Below are 21165 nucleotides of genomic sequence, written 5' to 3' on the forward strand. Positions count from 1 at the left end.
AGCACGATCAGGCTGTTGTAAAAAACAAAAAAATGTGGCAACTGCCTGATGATGTTGCTGGTTGCAATGAGCAGCGAAACGTCGAACGACGACCCAATTTGTTAGATGTTGTGGCTCGCTCTCCAACATTGTCGGTGGTGCTGAATCAGTAACACAGTTACTGAACATTGCCACGTTTATTCAAGTGACACCTTTCTTCATTGGCTGTGTCGGGTGGAGGAGGGTTTACGACACATATTTTCCTAAGGCTATCTGACCCAAAAAAAAACACCATGATGCATCGTATTGGCCGCGAAAGCCTACGCGTTAAGCATTCGTAAGTGTTTAGCATTCATATAGTAGTGGCATTAGCAGCATTATAATTGATCAGTCATCATAAAAATCAGTCAGTCGTAATTTATCGACCATCATCTAGTGCCATAATCACAATCAGCATTTATGACGTGTACGTTTCTATATCGATCATATTTATTTCCATAAATGTTGTAATCATTGCTTATCGTAACACAGTAATGTAGCAGTTATTTGGATCACCAAAATGTATCAATCATATGTCAATAATCATTACTACAATGTGTCATTCGTGATTTAAGGATGATTAGAGTATATTCATTAATCAGTCATCATGATGATCATGATCTATTCACTGCTGGATGAAGGCTTCCCCAAGCCGTCATAATTTCACGGTCTCATGGTGGAATAATCCAAGTAGCTCCGAAAAATGTCATCGCTCCATCGCTATAGTGAGCTGCCTCCCTTTGGCGTGACATTACATTGTTAAAATCATCTTACATTCCAGATATAAATTAGCAGACAATAACACCTCAATTCCATAAATAAAACCAATGTTTTTAACACATCCCATCGGCCGCACGGCCTTGTGAGAGTGCATCATTTCAACAGCAATAGTTCAAACCAAGCAAACTATCGGTCGGATTTGAAATGCAGTGTCTCATCAGCAGTCAAGCGTGCTTGAACTAATGCTCATGGACTACTGTATCAGATGTGTATGGGCAATAGCCCTCTCTGTTAGATGTGGGTCCTGGGTTAGACGCAAACATATATAATAAATAACGTCAACTTAACAATGAGCGTCGTTGAGGAGAATATGTGGCACCAATAAATCAGAAGACAATTCGCAACGTTACATTAAAAAATTGCAAACTCACATTTGAATTTCCCGCCAGTTGCATCACATTTACGCAGATTGCCTTCTGATTGGCTGTCACAGCTCACGACGTCACCGCTAAACGTTCGCACGTCATCACCCGAGGTCGCGCGCCGCTGGGAACATGGAGCCGAGCGAAGGCGATGCCGGGGCGAAGGTGGCCGTGTCGTTCGGCTTCAGCAAGAAGATCGACCGCTCCAGGGTCAAGGAGGCGTCCGTTCTCCACGATGAGAAGCCCAGCGCCGAGGAGACGGACTTCGTCACGGGCGTGGAGGGGAAGGAGGTCGTGAGGTTCGCGAAGTGGACGAGCGTTGCGGCCTAAAATTAGAGGTCTCGCCACGGGCCCCCCCGTTTTGCCTGGTTTTGTTTACCCGCCATGCGCACTGTTACCGGGGGAATTAAGCAGGCAAGCGCGGGGGGTTGGCAGTGGGATGGATGCCTTGCAATTCTATTAATCAACTTGATTGAGTTTCATTCATACTGAGTGAGTTTGTTTTTTAACTGTTTCCCTGATTAATAATTGTAACGGCGCCTGGTGTATCCACTGCCGAGTGAAGTTTGTAAGCCGTCGACTGCGATGCAATAATCAATTTTTCGGCAATGGGCTAAGACACCAACTCCTGCGCACTTGATGACTGGCTGTCGCCTGATGAAGCTGGTTGTAATTACTGGCGAAACGTAATCAAATTGTAAATGTTGTGGATTTGCTCTTCAACACACCGGTGCTGTACTAGTAATGATTTGGCATGTTCTGTTTACTTGACAAACCTTACTAATTAGCTGCGTCGGGTGATGACGGGTTTAACAATACATTTATATTTACGCGATCTAACGCAGAAAAACCTGTATTATGGACTTGATGACTAAACACTTCGCACAGCAACGGCTACACGGTGTGCTGAATTAACCACTATATTGTGTCCCACCTTAGAGTGCCGATTTAAATTAATATCAAGGATGTTACATATTTACCAATCCGGTGGATGTATTGTGTAACTACTTCACGTGTATATTTTGAGTGGATTGGTTTGGTAAAAGTTTAAAGGTGGTCCCTGATAGGTCGGGAGGACTGAATTATGGAAACTACTACCTCAATGACAATTACAATAGAGCGCTTACATGGCAAGCCATTACAGGGGTGTGTATTCCACAACTCGTCAGTATCTTGAGATGTGGTTATAGTCAAGGCACCATGTCGATACAAATTGAGAGTGCATTTTTTTTGTTTCCAATGTTTGCAGCGTCAAATCCAAGGAGAAGGTAGGGGAGCTGGTGATACCACTGATCCAAAAGAACCGCTATGTGGGCCTTGCACTGGAGAAGCACAATACCACAGAGGGGCAAGAGAATCAAGGGCAAAAGAAGGACGATGTGGAATCCAAGGCCATCCAAGAGCTGCTGGAAGGTTAGGGAGACATTGTGTTTAACTTGTGGTGGGCAGGCTGCAAGAGCAATGCTCTTGGGAATTTGACAAGGCAACTTGAGTGTTGGGAGCCATCAGCCAGGTATGGCAGTTAATGGTTGGAATCGAGAGCTTTTGACGAATGGGTTGGTGGATTGTAGATTAATCAAGCCCACAAATAGGCTGAGGTGGACTGGGTATAGTATTGAAGTATAATTTCATGAATGTATTTGGCCATATCTTCCAGTGCAGGACCGTCTTTAACAAGAGTCTTGAGACCCAATGACGCTTCCCTGGATAACTAAATAATATACGATCACATTGTCAAAGGCAAATTAGTGACAGTGGGACTTTCCAGTTTGGACTTAATATAAAGTAATTTTAGTGCCGAGAAAAGCACTTAAGAATATTTGGCTGCTATACATTTCTACGTGATAAGCCACGTCATCGTTTGTGGCCAGGTCGCTTCTATAAAAGAGCTGTATAGCCCATTGAGCCTTATCTGGTAAAAATAATAACTTTGCATTGTTTGTAATGTTTTATTTGCACGGATCGGTGTGCTGTGCAGAGTCACGGAGGTTCCAAGAACTGCAGAATGGGGGTGAGAAGGTTGATGAAAACCTCGCGATCCCACTGCTCATGCAGAACAAGGTTCCTGAGGGATACGAGGATGGGGACAAAGTGGACGTCAGTCTGAGACCCGAGTCGGTGAGTGCTTCACAGAGATGGCTGGAGTGGTGGTTAAAAATGAGTGTTAGGTATATGTTAGAATACATTTTTGAGGGACGTAGAGATGAGGGGAGAGGTAGGCAGTGGAGAGTCCACGGAGGATCTTGAAGTCAGTATGATCTTCAAATGTTTTTTCCGTGCTCTGTCATCCTTTGAGTGCTTGCGTTTTAATGAGCTCTGCATTCCTTCTCTTAGGCAACGGAGGCAGACTACGATGCAGTCCCCATCGAGGCGTATGGCTTGGCAATGCTAAGAGGAATGGGTTGGAAGAAAGGGGAAGGCATTGGCAGAACTTTTAAACAGTAAGTCTTGCAGCAGCAGTCTTACAGCTTCAGAAAACTACCAAACTCTGCACATTGTCATGTTGACTGGGAATAGATCGATTCATCAGTTAAAATGTTATACTCATGATAAAATAGAAAAATACGTGTCCGAATATATCACAACTTATGTAAAATATATGTAATTCATATAATTATGTATCATGAGGAAAATGGAACAGACAACGGCAAAGGATGAAAATTAAATGACAATCCAAAATGGTTAAAATTCATCGAATCGGCAAGGGCTGGTAGTGGTGTAAATCATTACACGTCTGGTGTGCACACACCTCTTTAACCACTCTGCACGCCCGTGTACCTCTTGCACACAGAGACGTGAAGCCTATTGAAGCCGAGGTGAGGCCAAAGGGCCTGGGTTTGGGAGCAGACCGCTCGGCGGCTGATGCCCTCAAGGACATAAAGCCTCAGCGGCCACTCAAGCCGGGCGAGAAGCGCCCAGAGGAGCAGCCCAGGGGCTACGCGGCCGGCGCGTTTGTGGTTGTGGAGAAAGGGCCACACAAGGACCTGTATGCGAAGGTACAGCAGCTACACTTGATTAATTAAAGAGTAGAGTTTTGATAATCAGTTATGGATTGGGTTATTTCTGAAAGTCATGGAATCCGTTGACGTTTAAGGAAATTGTTTGCACATTCTAACCGCACAGCGCATTCTAATGTAATTGGTCAGTGGCAGCCATCATAAGGCACTCACCGTGTGGTAAGTTCGAATGGGAAGTTGCACTTGTATTTTTCATATAAGACACTTTGATATGTGTGGTAAAATTATTAACTTTTTTCATTGTTTGCGTACGATTATGAAAAACACTAGCAAAAATAAATTAACCCGAATTAGAACCCATAAACTCGCCTTGTCTTCTGTGCAATTTTCTAAACATTGGAATGGTTGTGGAATGTACCGCTAACTTTGCCTCGCCAGGTGGATGGCTTGGACCCAGACAACGCACGCTTGGTTTTGCGTCTGGCAATCGGAGGAAACGTGATCACCATCAGCCAGTACGCGACGCGTCTGGTGAACAAGGAGGAGTACGAGAAGTACAGCAAAGACCTCAGTACGTGATTAACAGTTTCCGCATCACACTGCTTGGGAGTGGCGCTCCGATTGCATCCTCTCCTGTAACAGTTTTACATCTGAATCGCCCACAGGTCGCTTAAGCAAGGCGCACAAAGAGAAAGAGAAGCAGGAGAAGAAAGAGAGGGAAAGGGAGGATGAGCACCGGGAGAGTTGCTCCAGCGGCAAGAGGGATGAGGGTAAGAAGAACTCCCATGACGGGAGCAAAGCCGGCAGACCGAGAGACGATGACCGGCACAGGGACGACGACAGACACGGCAAAAAGAGGAAACACGAAGATAAAGACGACGGCCGGTAACAACTTTGGCCCTCGACTGCATAGCATCAACTTCAATTTGGTTGTACAATGTGTTTTATTTGGCCGTGCTTTCATTTTACTTCCACCCATTCTCTGCTCTTGGAAAAGTAGCAAACAGGTGGTGGCTGCGAGTACTTCCTCGAAGCCACGTTGGCTGCGCAGGGACCTGCGGGTCCGTTTTGTGGACAAGTTTTACAAGGGAGGAAAATACTACAACAAAAAGGTGTGCCACAAGGTTACAGCGCTGGTGCGATATATTCTGCTTGTCCAATGGTGGCACAACAAACTAAAATGTATGGATATTTAATTTTGGACCGGCATATTCATCTGCTTCACGTGCTTTTAGTTGCTCCAGAAACCGAAATATCGGTGACGTAGAGAGCAGCAAGTCAAATTAAGAGGTTTTGTGCGTTTGCATGTGAAGCACGCGGTGGGCAGAGTGCATTCATATTAAGACAGATCTTGCCCAAGCTCTGTAGTCCTACATTGGGATGTTTGTCCAAAGACGACTGGAAATATGGAAAGGCTAGACCATGCTGGGATGGGAGAATCGGAATATGATTAACTCTGGTGAGCAACTTTTGCTTCTTGGTAAACTGTGTTTACCTCTTTCCTGGCAGATGACGGTGGATGATGTGGTCACGCCAGAGATATGCGTTTGCAGGACAGAAGAGGGCCGGATATTAGAAGGTATTCCATCACCTGCTTTCTCCTCACCTCAACAAAGGCACTTCTAAAATCATTAAAATAAAAATTCCTTGACATTGTTTAAAAGGAATTTTTCATATTTTTGTAAAGTATTACATGCATTACTTGTGCATTTTTTATTTATTATTAAAGGAATCGAGCAGTCCATGCTGGAGACCATAATACCCAAGACAGACAAGGATTATGTCATGGTGGTACTGGGGAAATACAAAGGACAGGTTGGTACTCGTCAATGAAGGTTACAATTTATTGCAACCCCAATTATGTGCATTGGTTTGTGTATAGCCTCAGCAGTCTTGGGTGATCTTACACAACTGACTTTCATTAGTTTCCCTAGCAGTGAGCCACAGGTGACACTGTAAAGAACCAGAAACGAAGCGTCCTTTCACCTCACCACGTGTATTTAACCCCCCTGCGACTGAGATATTTTATACTGATGAAGACTGATCCCCTTACTGTAGTTTTTCTCTTACATTTTGGGTGTTCACAGCACTACGGCGGCTAGCTCTGACGATCTCCAAATATATGTGTGCGACATCCTCCAGGTGGGGCTCATCTTGAACAGGGACAAAAACAATTGCCAGGCGACCGTGCAGCTCACGGGCCAGTCGGACCAACTACTCAAGCTCAGCTACGACGACATGTGTCACTATGTGGGCGAAGTGGATGAGTTTGAGTGAGGGTGTGCACGGGAACTCCACCCCACGGATCCACCTTGCCGCAACCCGGCAGCTTGCCGCACGAGTTTGACGGTGTAACCCAAAATACTAAATATTTCTGTGGCTGCACATGTAGGTTGTGTCACAAGTGGTCTTTAACATGAGTTTAGGGGGTTTGTTCATGGGAAATTATAATTGAATTGACTATCAGATGCACCGCCGTGATGTCACTGTGGAGTGACTGCCGTACTGTTCGATGGCCCCACGATGTCGCTGCAGTGCCACGGCAACGTGCATGCAGTCACTTCTGGGTCTTTATCATTAACGACACTTTAAACTCGTGTATCACAACTTGGGATTGACACACAACTGTGTGTCAATCCACTGCTTAATGAAGACCTCCCACACCAGTCATGGAGGTTATTTGACCATGCGTCACCACATTGGTTTGTATGGTTTGGTGAAGGGGATGCTCAGGATCAGTTCTGGCATTACCACTGATAATAGTTGACTAGAAATCAAACTTAGGTTACGTGGCTCGCAGTGCAATGCTGTTTAGTTTTTTGGGTTACATGAAATACAATTTACATGCAACTCGGCACTCCACATACTGCTCATAGGGCTCCTTATGGCAGACTTAATCTATACCCAAGATGCCTAACCTGAAACCAGCCCTAACTATTCACTGGCAAGCTGATGCAATGTTCGAGGCTAGTTGTAAACCTGGTTGCTTACAAAAGGATGTTTTTCTCAACTGAACAAAGTGTTTTGCTTCCAAACAGGCTATTTGTGATAGCACTGTCGCCTCTATCATTGCATCTTGTTCCATTACAACAGGATACTGCCTGCCTGCATACTGTCATTAATGGCAGTGGAAAAATGTGATCTGAAAATCACGTGGTGTTAAAATACAGCCAGTGGCTGCTGTAATTAATGATCAAGTGAGCAGACTCCCTACTGCCTTTTTAGTTCATGGGCCACAGCAGAATTTGGTACCACAGTTGGTGTATATGGCTAATAAATATGGATTGTGATAATGTTCGTGAGATAGGGTTATTGCATAATTAATTATTTATTGCCAATTTGTTAGCAAAACTCTTTTTTTACCCAGGAAAGCTTCACCGAGTTTCAAGATTTGTTTTTAGGAGGATCCTGTCAAGCTTTTGCAGTCGGGGGCAATACTATAATACCAAATGAGTAATTTTCAGGTAATTGTTTCACACTGGGATTTTTGATCAATACCAGTTCCATTGGCCAGTTCTATTTGAAACCAGACATCCAATGCAGAACAGGGGGAGGGGAGACATGCAAACGCCACACAGTAAGGTGCTCAACTTGGAAATCGAACCACATGGCGTCTCACTGGGGCACAAGTGTTACCACTGTCAACCTGCTGCCAATCGGGTGTTGCCAACAAGTACTGCATTCGGTCTTGACCCATTCAGTATTTTGTTAGGATTGTAAAGATTAAAAGATTTCCATTAAAATCCATTCTTACGCTCGCACAAACATGCAGGGAATCATGCCCCTGAATCGCAAAGTTTTGTTGCAGTGGCGAACATACCTAAAGGTCACCTGAGAAAGCATGGTCATCATGGGTAGCTGGCTTATCATTGGTGGAAACTTCCATGGGGATTGCCTTGGAGTGTGTTTAACATTATATATTTGATCTGCAATACTGTGTATTGCTCAAATGAGTGAATGTGCTGTCTGGTGTAGTTACCTAACCTGTACTTCCACATGTTTGTGGTTTAAATTTATATGGTTCAATTAATTTGTACATACCACTCTGCAACAAGGTATTTTGTTGGTTTGATAAAGACTTTTGTAATAAATGTCAGTCCAGTGGTTTTCTCTGTTGGCTTTTATTGTCGTACATGGTGTGGCTTTGATTTTACACTTAAGTTTCTATAGGCGTATTTTCCATACTCCATATGGATTCCTTGTAACATCACAGCACTGTATCAAACTTTTTATTCGCATTTCACACAACGTACTTCCACAAGTGCTGCTTCACAAGTATCACATTTACAAGAGTAAATACTCGAGTTTTTATTTTATATATAAATCAGTAATTTTTATGAGCAATCATTCAAGCTGTGCGTTTTAAACAAGTGCTCTCCATTTTGCAGCTGGAAACATTTCCTCTCCCAAGTCTTGGGGCAGTGCCAAATCGCCTCCCAGTCCAAATTCCTGAGAGCTGACTCCATCATAGCCTGCAGACAACAGGGCTGTCGAGCTTTGGGAGAGTGAGATTTCAGGTTTGCTTGCACCCAAGTTTGGGCGCGTCTGAACTTTCCGAAGCACCTTCGTGATCCAGAGGCGACGGTAATTATTTTGCCGGGGTAACATCCCGTCGGGTGCACTAGAGGTTGGCTTCGTAGCGGTCGCGCGACTGATGCTGCAGGAAGGCGTACTTGGCGTGCTTCTTGGTTAGAGGGATGCGGCCGAAGGGCTCCAAGTCGTTGAAGCACGGCTCGAACACGCGATCCACGGCCGCCTTGGCCTCCTCGATAGTGGTGGGCCGCACCGCCAGGATGGACAAGGCGGCTCTGTTGCGCACGCACGTCTGCACGCGCGGGCACAGTTAATCATCGTCGCTTCGTACGATTTGGCATTCGTGCCATTCTCAGTGCAAGGCTGTCACCCCAAGGTGCGATGTTTCACAGTCTACAGTCGCACAGTTCAGGCAAGAGCGTCGTGCGATATTCGAAAAAGAAATTGGCTGGCTGGCGTGACGTCGCCCGCATTGTGCATTGGTTGTAATCAGGAGTTCAGAAGCTGTTGAGTGCTGGCAGGTGGAAGGGTTTACCTCCAGATCTGGACGAGGTGGCTTCAGTGTTATGCTATACTCATCATATTTAATACTATATTATACAAAGAAAAGTTTTGGCGTCTGGCTGGTTGGAGGGAGGGATGGAGGTCACAGAAACATGTCTGAAGCAGAGCTCGAATGTTTTTCAGCGGAACTTGTACTACATATTCTTGGTTCTTTCGGTAAAGTCACGTAGACGGGAAACAATATAAAAATATAAAACAATATTTTATTGTTTTATATTTTTATTAAAACAATATTATTTTATTGTTTTATATTTTTATTTTCATAGTTTCCCTTCTACGCGACTTTACCGAAAGAACCAAGAATATGAATCCCTGCAGTCCCGAAAGCTTTAAATCAAAATGTTGTACAACAGTTTGTGGCAAAGGGAAATCTTTCCACCCTGTCAGTTGGAATGAGCGATTTAAATTTGAAAAGCGGAGAGCCATACATTGGTACCAAACGCCACAAGGACCACACGTACGTACTTACGTACTTGTGTATTCACTCATCTATTAGAGATTCAGGTGCCATTACGTTTTTGACCGCTTGGTGTTTTGGGTTGGCGCTTCGCAACTGTGATTTAAATTTTAAAAAGTACCTGGTGATGGCCTTTCAGTCCAAAGTTGAATCGCCGGAGTTCGTTTTGGAAGGTGCAATCCCCACTGAGGTTCGCAGCTCGGATCTGAAAGAAATAAAATTACGATAGCCTTTTTTTATATTTGTAAACAAACAAAAAACGTTGCGTGTACCACATTTTTGTATGACGACCAGCGGCAGGGACAGACGAATTGTATGTTAGCATGGGAAGTTCATGAAAGCGGGATTCCCACATGGTGGCACGAGAGTCGGGGGGGTGGGGGGTGGGGCAGTGTAGCAATGTGCTACACTTGGATTTCGGCAAACCCATGTTGTAAATTATAATTATTGCTAGGATGAGTTTCTAGAACCATTACGGGAAAAAGGCAATTAATTTTCTCATCGACTCACTCTCCCAGTCAGACTAATAACTGTTTTTGAATCGTGGTGAAAGCAGCAGCCTTTTGTGGCGACTGGGGAGCACGTAACCATGAAATCAATGTTACACCCATAATACACACACCTGGTTAGTGTAGCCTCTTTATGACGTGTTACCATTGCACGCCACCAGGTGGCAGCATTTGCTCGTAAGAACAAACCACAGCTGTGGCTGAAAACAATCCTTAAGTACAATAGACACCCCTTCTCTTTTAATGCCGCTGTAGAATGTATTGTATCTGTACCATCATGATCTAAAATGTATCTGCCCCGACCCAACTTGCGCCACGGGAATGTATTATTTAGCATCGTTTCGATTGCTCATTTGACAAGTTGTACATTATGATTTCTCGGTTGCTTTATTGCTGTACTTTATGATTTTATGACCTAGGACACTCTTGCATTGAGATTATGCTGCTACCGTGAGTTCTCAACTGATTAAATAAACTTGACTGCAATAAACACACGAAGCAGAAACACCCCTTATTCTATACCGCTTCGGTTTTTTGCAGTTGCACGGTACAGGTTCTTCGGTGTGCCCTCGGGTTGCGCCGTGCGTCGTTTGGCACAACGTCCGCCGGTTCGCTCCATTCAGTCACCGTGCGTTCAGTCGCAAGTCACGGAACCAGTTCTTGAATTTTTGGAATCTACAATACATTTTTGAAAACGCTGCATCTGGGGTAAAAACGATAAGCGGCAAACGACCCTGCTGGGGACTCACCTCGGAGCAGGCCATGTGCTCCATTGAGCCGAACCAATCGACGTGCGCGCGGCAGTGGTCGAAGGCGTGGATGAGCTCGTGTGTCACCACACGGTTCATGTAGTGCTGGCTCTGCACGTTGTTCTGGCAAATCACCACCTGGGCGCAGGCACACCGCCAACCGACAAACGCGTCGTGTCCTTGCGCCGTCCGCGGTGAATTCATGTCACAGATGTAGAAACAGAGGGGTGGGACGGAGGAGGATGGGCAATTGCTCCGCTAACTTTTCGACAAAAGTTTTGCCGTGCCCTCTCGGTCAACTGACCTTCCTTCGTGGGCCACTTTGGCTGCTTCTCCGCAGAGCACGAAAATCGCTCCCACAAAGCGATTTAATACGCGACCAAAAATAATCTCGAACATCGTTCTGGTATTTAAACACAGCGCAATCTGTAGCCCAGGGGTGTGCAGCATTTTGTGATTGTGAGCCAGCATCAAATCTCAGCTCACCACAGGCCAAAAGAGGTGGGGGGGGGCGTTACGTGTAAACTTGGCGTACATGGTGTGACATTAGTGAAAGTGACATCATGTTCATGAACAAAAGAAAGTGGCGCAATAGGTTGTTTGCAGTGAACAGCACAGCCAGTTGTTTGCTGAGCGTTCATTAACTGCTGGCACTCGGGGGTGGGATAAGGGTCACAACCATGGCATCAGACCAATGCGGTCCACGCCTATAGGCTGCTATAGCCTCTTGATACTAAGCATGTAAGGATGCATTGATTCTATGATGAATAGCGATTCTTAGGGTCACGATACAGGCATCGGATCATGCGCGTAAGAATCTGTTATTTACAACTATGCAAGTTACATGCAAACGATGAGCTAGAATTACATTTTGGAACGGAAGCCAAACTAAATTGGACAAGTGAGAAACAATACAATGGAGCCGGCGAAAAGATGACAAAAGTCTCTTCTCGCATAAATATACCACAAAATTAATTATCGGTACAAAAATATGCCACCAAATCGTAATATTTCAAATCGTTTACGCAGTTAATCGTTACAAGCCTACTTTAGACTGGTTCCGTGTGTAACCCCGACATCATTAAACCAGATCGCCAATCCGAGATAACGTGGTGTGTGTTGGGAAGGTTTGACGAGAGCGTTAGATGAGAGGCCCGAAGCCTCGCTCCAGTGGTGAATTATTCCGACGAAGCAGGATGCTCACAGGCCAAGGTCAAGCGCAGGGTTTGTAAGAAGCACCTGTGACGTGTGGGAGTCGAATCCCCCGGCAACTTTATTGTCGCACTCTTCGCATGAGAAGTGTCGATCCCAGTACGCGGTGCTGCACAAAACAACGCGAGCTCGTGAAGCAAACATTTCAATTCGTGGCACTGTCACCCCACGACAGCCTGGCAGGACACGTGCGTTTATATTCAACATCTGTCAGTGGTTTCCTCAATCAAATGAGCAGTTTACAGCTCTTAAGCCAGTTTTTTTTTTATTCCACACTTGTATGTCAGAGGCAAAATCTACCGACGGGACATCCAATATTTACATCCTACAAAGCGGTGCTCGTTTTATCGACCCCCAGAAGGATGCGTCGATCCCCAACCATGATAGAACGCAATCTGTTAACTGCGAGTCACATTGCTTTTACCCACAGTGCCATAAAATTTTTACCGTAAACAATTCAGCGTAGCGAGCCGATGGTCTTTAAGCCCAGTCACATGACCGCACAACAAAACCCATCACAGTAAGTTTGGTTCATTACTCAATTAGCTCTGAAAATTAGATATTGGTTTGACTGCCATGCACCTAACATTACTCTAATGTGCAAAGCAGGTTGTAAAATGCTTCCCCCTTGTACGGATCAGAGATAACTCAAGAGATATCGGATGTAGTTCTAACACTGCGGGTTGCATTGCTCTGTCAGAATTCTGAATGAGTACGGCGATTCGTCTCAGTGGCACGAGGTCGGAAGCAGAATGGCGATAAAATTGGGCAAAAATGTCAGAACATAAAAAGCCACTTATCACTCAAAGCGCACGCCAATACGGGGAGGCTAAAAGCAATTTGCAACACTGATGTGAAAATGACAATCGCTATGAGAGCTGCATTAGCACGCCCAATGACTCGCCCTATTTGCAAGATCTAGCGCGTCTAATCCAGTATATTCTAAGGCGAAATAAACAATTGGACTGACGCGATCATTGATCAATATTGAGCCACTTCACTTTCGTTCAACTTGGCCCAGCCCTGCACTGAGTGGATACAATAACATGGATATAGCGGGCAGCTGTGCAGAACAGACGCAGAGGCTGGTGTAGCCACTGTATAAAAGGCAAAGGTGCAGCCCTGCAATAGCTTGCTCACGTCACTGCTGTGGAAGTGCCTCCACGAGAGGGAGCTCTAGAAAACACCTCTGGAGGGTATTCTTTGGGGCTTTCGGTAAAATCACGTAGATAGGTTCACAATGTATTAAAAAAAAAGCCACGACGTTTCGATCGCAACACAAGCTATCGTATTAATTTTTTTCCCACCTCAAGACGATCGCTTGTGTTGCGATCGAAACATCGTGGTATTTTGGTTTATTTTTTTATTGTGAACCTATCTACGTGACTTTACCGAAACACCCAAAGAATATGAATTCCTGCAGTCACGAAAGCTTTCAGTCAAGATTTCACCTCTAGAGGGTGTTTTGCCTACTCTTCCTCGCTGGCCAGACGTCTTGGTAAGGGGTGGGGGGTGCTCACACTTTACCCCGCGACCTCCTGGTTGACTTTTTTCCCATCTATTCTCGACCGACGTTATTGGTCGTCATGAAGTCAGCGAGATACGATACTCTCTCTCATCGCCCGGCAGAGTCCGTCCTCAATGTTCAGTCGGAGGATCCTTGTCCCGGTGTTTAACTTGGGCGTTGTTTGGCCCTGACGATGGCCGTTGGTGTAGCTTGCGCTGTTGCTCCGGATGACCGATGATCGGTCGCCGCGTTGATAGCGTTCGTCGTGATTTGTTTGTACGTTGAACTTCTGTCGCACCGCACGTAGCCCACCGTGCTTCTCGGTAGGCGCCGATTTCTCACTTAACAGAGTGGGCCCGCGTGAAGGCTGCGATCTTCCACACCCCCGTCTATGCTGAACGTCTGTGAAGCGACTGTGAAAAAGAGCTTCATAGCTCATCAGATTCCCCCAGTTTAGATACATATTCCTGATAAAGTATCCTGACACTGCTCGGTGGACAGAGGCGGGGGGAGATCTCAGCAGGAAGAGGGGTTCAGGATCGGCGCTTCGGACAGCACTCGCCACCGATACCAGGGATCGAACTCTGGTTAAGAACGCAGTGCGCCAACTACCGCGGAACCGCACCAGACATTGAGTTAGGGTTAACATCATTAGGCGTTCGAAGGAAAAAACAACAACCACCACGTACCACCCCGATCTCTTCAAAGCATCTTGTAGAAGTATTGCATACGGATCTGAAAGAAACAAAAAATTCAGGTTGCACCAATGGAAATTAAATCAGTGCGTTAAAATGGGAGTATCGAAACAGCTGCACGTTATAGTGTGAAGTGTGTTGTTGTATATGCTGTCGGCAAAGGCGGTGTGTAGCGCGGGTTGTGGTGTTGTTTATAGTGCAGTGTGCGGCATGGTGTGTGGTGCGATAGTGTGTAGTGTGGTGTGTCGTGGTGTAGAGTGCGGTGTGTAGTGTAGCTTGGTGCACAGCGTGATGTAGCGTGCTGTGCGGCGCTCTTACTCGACTCCAGCGCGACCTTCAGCATGAAGTTGCACTTCACGCTGGCCGCGAATCCGCGCTTGAATTTAGGCACCAGCCGCTCGGGGAAGAGGTGCAGACCATGGCGCTCGTCCCCAGAGCCCCGTGTCTCCGTGCCGTCTCCACCCCCAGAGCCCCGTGTCTCCGTGCTGTCTCCAGCCTCAGAGCCCCGTGTCCCCGTGTCCCCATTACCCGGCGCGGCGTCGCCCACGTTACCCATGGGCGCGGCCATGACGGTGTGACGTCACGCCGCCCCCACGCGCTCAAAGGCGCTTGGGAAATTGGCCAGCAGCAGCACGCCTTGAATGAACTCGCTAAAGTTGATAACTCATTGATCATTATTGGTGGGTAATTACTTCTGGGTTCGTTAAAATACAACGAATGCGGCGGTGGCAATTACGCTGTGGAATTAAGTTGCACGCCGAATGTATCGCCTTGCCATATGCACACTTACACCCATTTTCCATTTTTCATCAAAACGCTCAGCACTGTGTGTGTGTGGCCTTGAAGGGGAAACACATAATAGGCGACGTTTTTGACAATGGCCCTTATTGATAGTACCTAGATAGACAGGCCAGAGAGACGGATTGCACAGTCGCTTTTCTTATGATCCACTCCTTCTCTCTGGCCTCTAAATGTATACGCTATGAAGTAGAGCCATACTTTGTTCCGTTTAAGGCCACACGCAGTGCTATTGATGACTGTGTTGAGTGCTGTTTGCGCACCACTGCCAATGCAGCAGCAGTAGCAGAAACATCACCAAATGTTGCCCTTAGTTGATCCACTGCCGGATTGAGGCGCCTCCCCAAACCGTCGCCACTTCTCACGGTCTCTCCATGCCACAATACTAGCTCCAGCACACGAGCCCATCTCTTCGTCGTCGTCGTCATCGTCATTCAGTTTCAGTTTTCACTGTATTTATTTTGGTATAGCCCTGTGAGCCATTCGGCTCTTGAATCGGGTGCAACCACAACAAAAAAAACACGAACAAGAAAAACATCTTAAAGTGACTATGTGACTGTGCAAATAGAAATTCCATGAAAAAAAACAGCAAAATATTCCTGAAAAAAGCACCGTACACCAACGCTGTGTGCAAAAAATCCCAGTTGGATGCAAGTCAAACAACAACAACCACAAGAAAACTTAGATTAAGGCCATCAGTCTAACTCCGTACTACAACAAAACAAACATGTCCAAACCAAAAAACTTTTCAAAATCACCAAAAAATAAAGCCATAATTGCAACGTAACAGTGATCATAGGGACTGTGACCGAATTTTTACAATAAACTACATAAATCGCTCCATCTCCACGGTGTATGTCCTCTCGGGCGTGTTATCGTGATCACAAACGCCTTGCGTGGTTACCGGTGTCCCCCATGATAGGCTTTGGTTTGTCCGCAGGTGTCCAAACAGAGGGCCACGGATTCATTGTCAATGTTAACAACAACGGAGAATAAGCAGCATGACCCAATCAATGGAACGGGTCCCAGAGGACGTTAACCAAAGGGAGATGGAGCGATGACTCCAGCTCGCGTGTGCAGGTACATCGTTGCATCGCAGGATCTTGAGACGGCGGCAGCGTTGGGAGGCAATCGTCCAGCAGTGGATCGACCACGTCTGTTATTGATACGTTGAAGCTGAGCAAAATATCGCAAGCTAAGCAAAAAAGCGCTGGGACCACCATAGTGTTTGGAAGGTTGACCCAGCCATGTACGAACAGGTTGTTTGTTATGCTGCAGCGCCACCTAGTGGCCAGAAGTGGGCAGTGCAGCAACATAGTGGCGCTGAGCTTCCTCTATACTCGCCACAGCTCGACCCTCATCCAACAGTGGATTGACCTTGGCCAATGATGAGGCGGCGTGAGATAAAGGCCTTCATTCTCCCCCCTTACCTCCCATCGACGAGGTGACATGGGTAGGTGCTGATGATGCTGATGACAGTACCATGAGATACTGTAGACGGTAGCTGGGTACTGCGCCAGTAGCCAATCTGTCACGGAAGTCGAAGTGGCGCGCAACGGCGCAGAGGCAACCAGGGGTAGCACCACCCTAGCGATGGAACGATAAGATGTAGCCGATGTGCAAGAGTTAGGAGGATAGTTACATCGTGTGACTGCGAGAGATAGCAACGGCTTGAGGAGGCCTTTATCCCGCAGCGGATAGACCATTGCTGATGATTGATGATGATGAAGACGATGATAAGTGTTTCACATAAAATCTCCAGTGTGGCGCTAGATGAAGTGAGAGCGAAGGATTGGTAGGTAGGTGGAGGACTCTTTTTAGGAATATTGGGGGGGGGGGGGGAGGGCATCTTCTCCACCACTTCATCCCAGGATAGGAGCGCAGGTTGCACGAGGCAGGAGAAAGCGCGGTTGGAGACGCCTTGCGTATTGTGTTGCATGCAAGGCACGGAGCGAGCAGCAGCAGCACGGCGTGAGACAAGCTGATGAAGTGCCTTTGAAGCAGAATTAATGCTATATCTGGGATCGCTTTCTAACATCGGACCTGAGGGCGGAGAGGGGATTGGGTGAAAGTGGGTCAATGTATAGAATGAAGAGGAGGATGTGGAGGAGGGGGTCCTATGGGGCAGATATGGAGGGGGCAGGTGAGGGACGGCGAGGGAAGGGGAATGGAGGAGTGAGTTGTTTAGGGCATTGGAGAGAGGTTGCGCAGTGGTGCGGCTATTTGGTTCGCAAGCTGTGCAGCTGAACCAGGGCGACACGGGCGGGAGGCTCACAGGCCAGAGGCTCACAGGCGCTGGGGGCGCTACGAGGAGGGGAGCGGTGACATTGGACAGGGGGCACCGTTTAATTCCTTGCACCAGGATCCACGCCAACCATGCTACGCCACGTGAGGGTGTTGACCGTGCAACAGTTGAAGGATCTAGCGAAATGAATTCATCAATGATGAGCTGTGGTGGCATCGATGGTATTGGCCGTGATTGTGTTGACCTTGACACCATTCCCTGCATTTCTTCATCAGACGTTGACTGTCCCAACAAGAAGTGGGTCACGTGGAGACGGGGAAGGGGCCGAAAGACAGAGATACAGGGCCAAACACAAAGACAGACAGCCATAGAGGGAAACATACAGACAGACATGGAGAGAGATCCTGGAGACAGATACATGGAGTGAAACCAGACAGAGGGACACGGAGAGAGACACATAGAGAGCCACAGAAGGATAGATTGAGAGAGAGATAGAGAGAAGCAGACAAAGACAGACACACAGAGTTATACAGAGAGCCACGTAAATAGACAGAGGCGGACAGAGCCACATAAATAGACAGAGGCAAACAGAGAGGCAGAGAGACAGGCACAGATACATTTTGGGGTTGGAAGCGAGTACACTGTTCACGTGTACGTGTTGCACACACAAAGAGACAGACGGAGACACGGGGAGTGATAAAATGACACGGAGAAACACACAGAGACACACAGAGAGCCACAGTGTAAGACAGATAACATCACTCCCCCCCCCCCCTCTGAAAGAAGGAGGCCCCTGTGCACGTATGTCACTGCTTCTCTCCGTCTCTCGTTCTCTTGTCCCTCTGCGACTCACCCCCTCCCCGTATCCATCCACCATCGCAGAGTCTCCCTCCACCCTTACTTCTGGGGGAGGTGCGGATGGAGCTGGAAGCTTGCCCCCTCGCCTCCTCCCCCATCACCCGAGGCTATTTTTAGCCGCTGCTGCCGCCGCTGTTCCTGATGTCGTAGAGGCCACCCGATTTGTAAATCCTCAAAGTGGCCCGAGGAGATGCAACGAAAAACAAATTGGCTGTCAAATTAGAGAGCCGAGCGCTGTTAGCATGAGCGCGAGCGCGCGCGTGTGTCTGTGTGTGCATATTGTGGGAGCGGTGGTGTAGTGGTTAGCGCACTCGCGCTACGAACACGACGACCCGAGTTCGATTTCCGCTCACGGCCAACATTCGTGGCGAATATATAAAACCGGTCTCTCCCAGGTCGACTCCGCCTTAAATGAGTGGTGCACCACGTGCGGTGTGTAAACATCAGCACTGGGGAGACAAAGGCGGGTGAGCGTGGTGTTTGGTGACCCATCCCCTCGTGTACCGTGCCGCCTTCATAAGTTCTCGCGAACGACACTTGCCCCAACAGTCTGTGTAGGCTACACTTAGGACCTTTAGCTTTGTCCGTATATGTGTGAAGTTGTGACAATATTGTAAGCGCCCTGTGGTATGGACCCAGAAATCTGGATTCGAGCCCCAAAAATCAGTGGCAAATATCCTCATCGACGATGTTTTATTTACTTCATCAAACCGCGATTTATTCTTTAAAACGAATGGGTGCCCTGGAAACCTGCAGTGCCGTTCAAATACAGTGTGCTTAAAACAAATGTTAACACCTATAAGGCACTATCGGTTTTAATGGAAAAAAGAACGAATACTACACTGTAACATGATACCAATTGTATGTTAATAGCTTCAAAAAGACAAAGAGTCTCCACTTATAATTCATCGTTGTCAACACGTGGCCTGGAATCTTCTCCAGGTGGTCTCCAGAACACAAAGGCAGCACATTTCTCGTGGCATTGTTGCAAATTCGCAGAAGTGTTAACATTTTCTTTGAATCACTCCGTATACAGTCATCATCGGCCATGATTTATTCACTGCTGGATGAAGGCTCTTACCCAACGCTCTCACCATCCCTCACGATCTCACGCCGATGTAGCTCCTCCACGCGAGCTGAATTCGCCCTCGTTCCGTCTCCACTGTGGCCGCTCCATCGGCTCACCGAGTCCGCTGTCGCCCATGCGCTTGGGGCGACCCACGGATGTCCCCCCCCCCTCCGCCACAACAACGACGACGACCGTCTATCACCTCGTTCAAAGCAGCGAACGCCTCTGTAGTGGTTTATATTTGGGTGTTTCTTTATTGGTTGTTGTTGTTGTGGTTTTGTGTCGATTCCCCGTCGATGCCGCGTTGTTAATGTCTCGGCGGTGGCCGTGGAGTAGCGGGCTTCCAAATAATTCACGGCGCGTTGCTTCCACGGCTGGGAGTGGGGGCTGTGGATCCGGCACGGCTCCCGCGCGCGGTGGCTCAGTGACCCCCCCCCCCCGTGCTGAGATCAAAGCTGAACTCTGCAAGCCGAGGGGGGAGAGGGAAAAGGGCAACCTCTGGGTGGTCGTGAGCGACGCGCACGCCCCGCGTCATCAAAAGGCAGCAGAAGGGGCATCGCACGGGCACCACAACGGGCCCTCAGCCGTCCCGTCTGACCTTTTCACCCGCGTTTTAAAATTCGTTTTGAAACGTATTGACGATTACACCCCCCCACACCAAAACCCCCCTCCCACGTAGTCTGTGCTGCTACAGGGCCGTGGAAAATTGGCTCAGAATGCACGAGTCTCTCTGTATTTGTTGACAAAATAGTGAAGAAATTGAGGCTCACTATGAGACTTCCTTTGCCAGTAGCAAGATATAGTAATAGGTTTTTACCCTTTTATCTGGCACAAAAACTGACACCTTTATGCAAGGGATCATGTTTGCAATAACCACAACACAAGCAGTCAAAATGCAAACAAAAAGAGACAACTCTGATAATGATATGCACTGTCCTTGAAATTGATTGGTCCACACCCGAGACAGCTTTTCTTAGAGCCTAGTCTCCACTTCTGGTCCAACACCACCTGTTCCGTCTGTATGGGATAGAGTGTTACACCCTCGCATGCGTGGGGTTTCTCTGGGTGCCCGGGTTTCCTCCCACGTGTAAAACGCTCAGTAATTGCCCGATGACACCTTACATATACATCGAGGACTGCAGAGCTTGGCCAATTGTTGGCCTCGGCTTGTCTATGGTTCCTCGCGCCCCTGATTCGTTCTCTCTCTTCCAGAGTGAGTGAATGATGTGCGGTGGTGATGCCGGCGCAGTGTTACAAGTGGAGACTACAGCAAGGTATTATTATTATATTCCGTACAGTACTTATGGTACAAAAACATTGTAAAAGGGTGAAACGAGTTCACGGATATGCACGCAGGAACCAAATAAACCAGAGGGCATTCAGGCAACGAGATATGCTCTCACCGTGGCCACACGCAGTGAAATTAGTTTTTCTTTTCAGCAATTTTGATCGAGGCATAATATTTATTGTTAAACACGTACATTAGTTTAAATCGCATTCAGCAAATCCACGGTTCATATTTTAAAAGCCAGCGCGCTAACTTGACGTGTCACCCTCACCGCGGGGGATCTGTTGTTTGACATTTTTCGGGCAATATTTTTCCTTCTTATTGTGGTAAATGACCTTCAGCAAAGTACTCATTGTGGTACATTACCTTTAGCCCACGGTACTCCTCCTCGCACACGGAATGGCATTGCCCCTGAAAAAACTGTACACGTGAGAAACGATGGCACGAGCCGGGTCACCTGCCAACGCGTTCCTAAGATGATTTATGCTGATCGCGTGCACGTCGGAGAGTTGTGAATAGATTCCTTTCTTTTGTATTTACACCTCCGGCATTATCTTCCACGGT

General features: G+C 47.2%; 2 protein-coding genes across 3 annotated transcripts; one reads left to right on the forward strand and one right to left on the reverse strand.

The window, feature by feature from the left end:
• The first annotated feature begins 1247 nt into the window (after positions 1-1247).
• On the forward strand, positions 1248-8227 carry GPKOW (G-patch domain and KOW motifs). Of its 2 annotated transcripts, none has more exons than XM_032954429.2 (11): positions 1248-1459; positions 2410-2573; positions 3139-3278; positions 3495-3601; positions 3952-4156; positions 4556-4688; positions 4783-5002; positions 5115-5229; positions 5627-5696; positions 5847-5932; positions 6260-8227. In XM_032954429.2, exons 1-11 carry the CDS (start codon positions 1293-1295, stop codon positions 6392-6394), a joined length of 1542 nt encoding a protein of 513 aa, XP_032810320.2. In that variant the 5' UTR covers positions 1248-1292; the 3' UTR covers positions 6395-8227. The 2 variants fall into 2 exon arrangements, with proteins under 2 accessions (XP_032810320.2, XP_032810321.2); XM_032954430.2 differs by having other exon boundaries at positions 1249-1459; positions 5118-5229.
• ATP23 (ATP23 metallopeptidase and ATP synthase assembly factor homolog) lies at positions 7520-15692 on the reverse strand. The gene is made up of 6 exons (XM_032954432.2): positions 14662-15692; positions 14338-14383; positions 12169-12250; positions 10930-11067; positions 9793-9876; positions 7520-8942 (listed from the first exon to the last, which is right to left on the reverse strand). The coding sequence occupies exons 1-6, from the start codon at positions 14909-14911 to the stop codon at positions 8739-8741; spliced, it is 804 nt and encodes a 267-aa protein (XP_032810323.2). The 5' UTR covers positions 14912-15692; the 3' UTR covers positions 7520-8738.
• Between the last annotated feature and the right edge of the window lie 5473 nt (positions 15693-21165).

The sequence above is a fragment of the Petromyzon marinus genome, chromosome 14 (assembly GCF_048934315.1).
Source record: "Petromyzon marinus isolate PM22_M1 ecotype Great Lakes invasive population chromosome 14, UKy_Petmar_22M1.pri1.0, whole genome shotgun sequence".
NCBI lineage: Eukaryota > Metazoa > Chordata > Hyperoartia > Petromyzontiformes > Petromyzontidae > Petromyzon > Petromyzon marinus.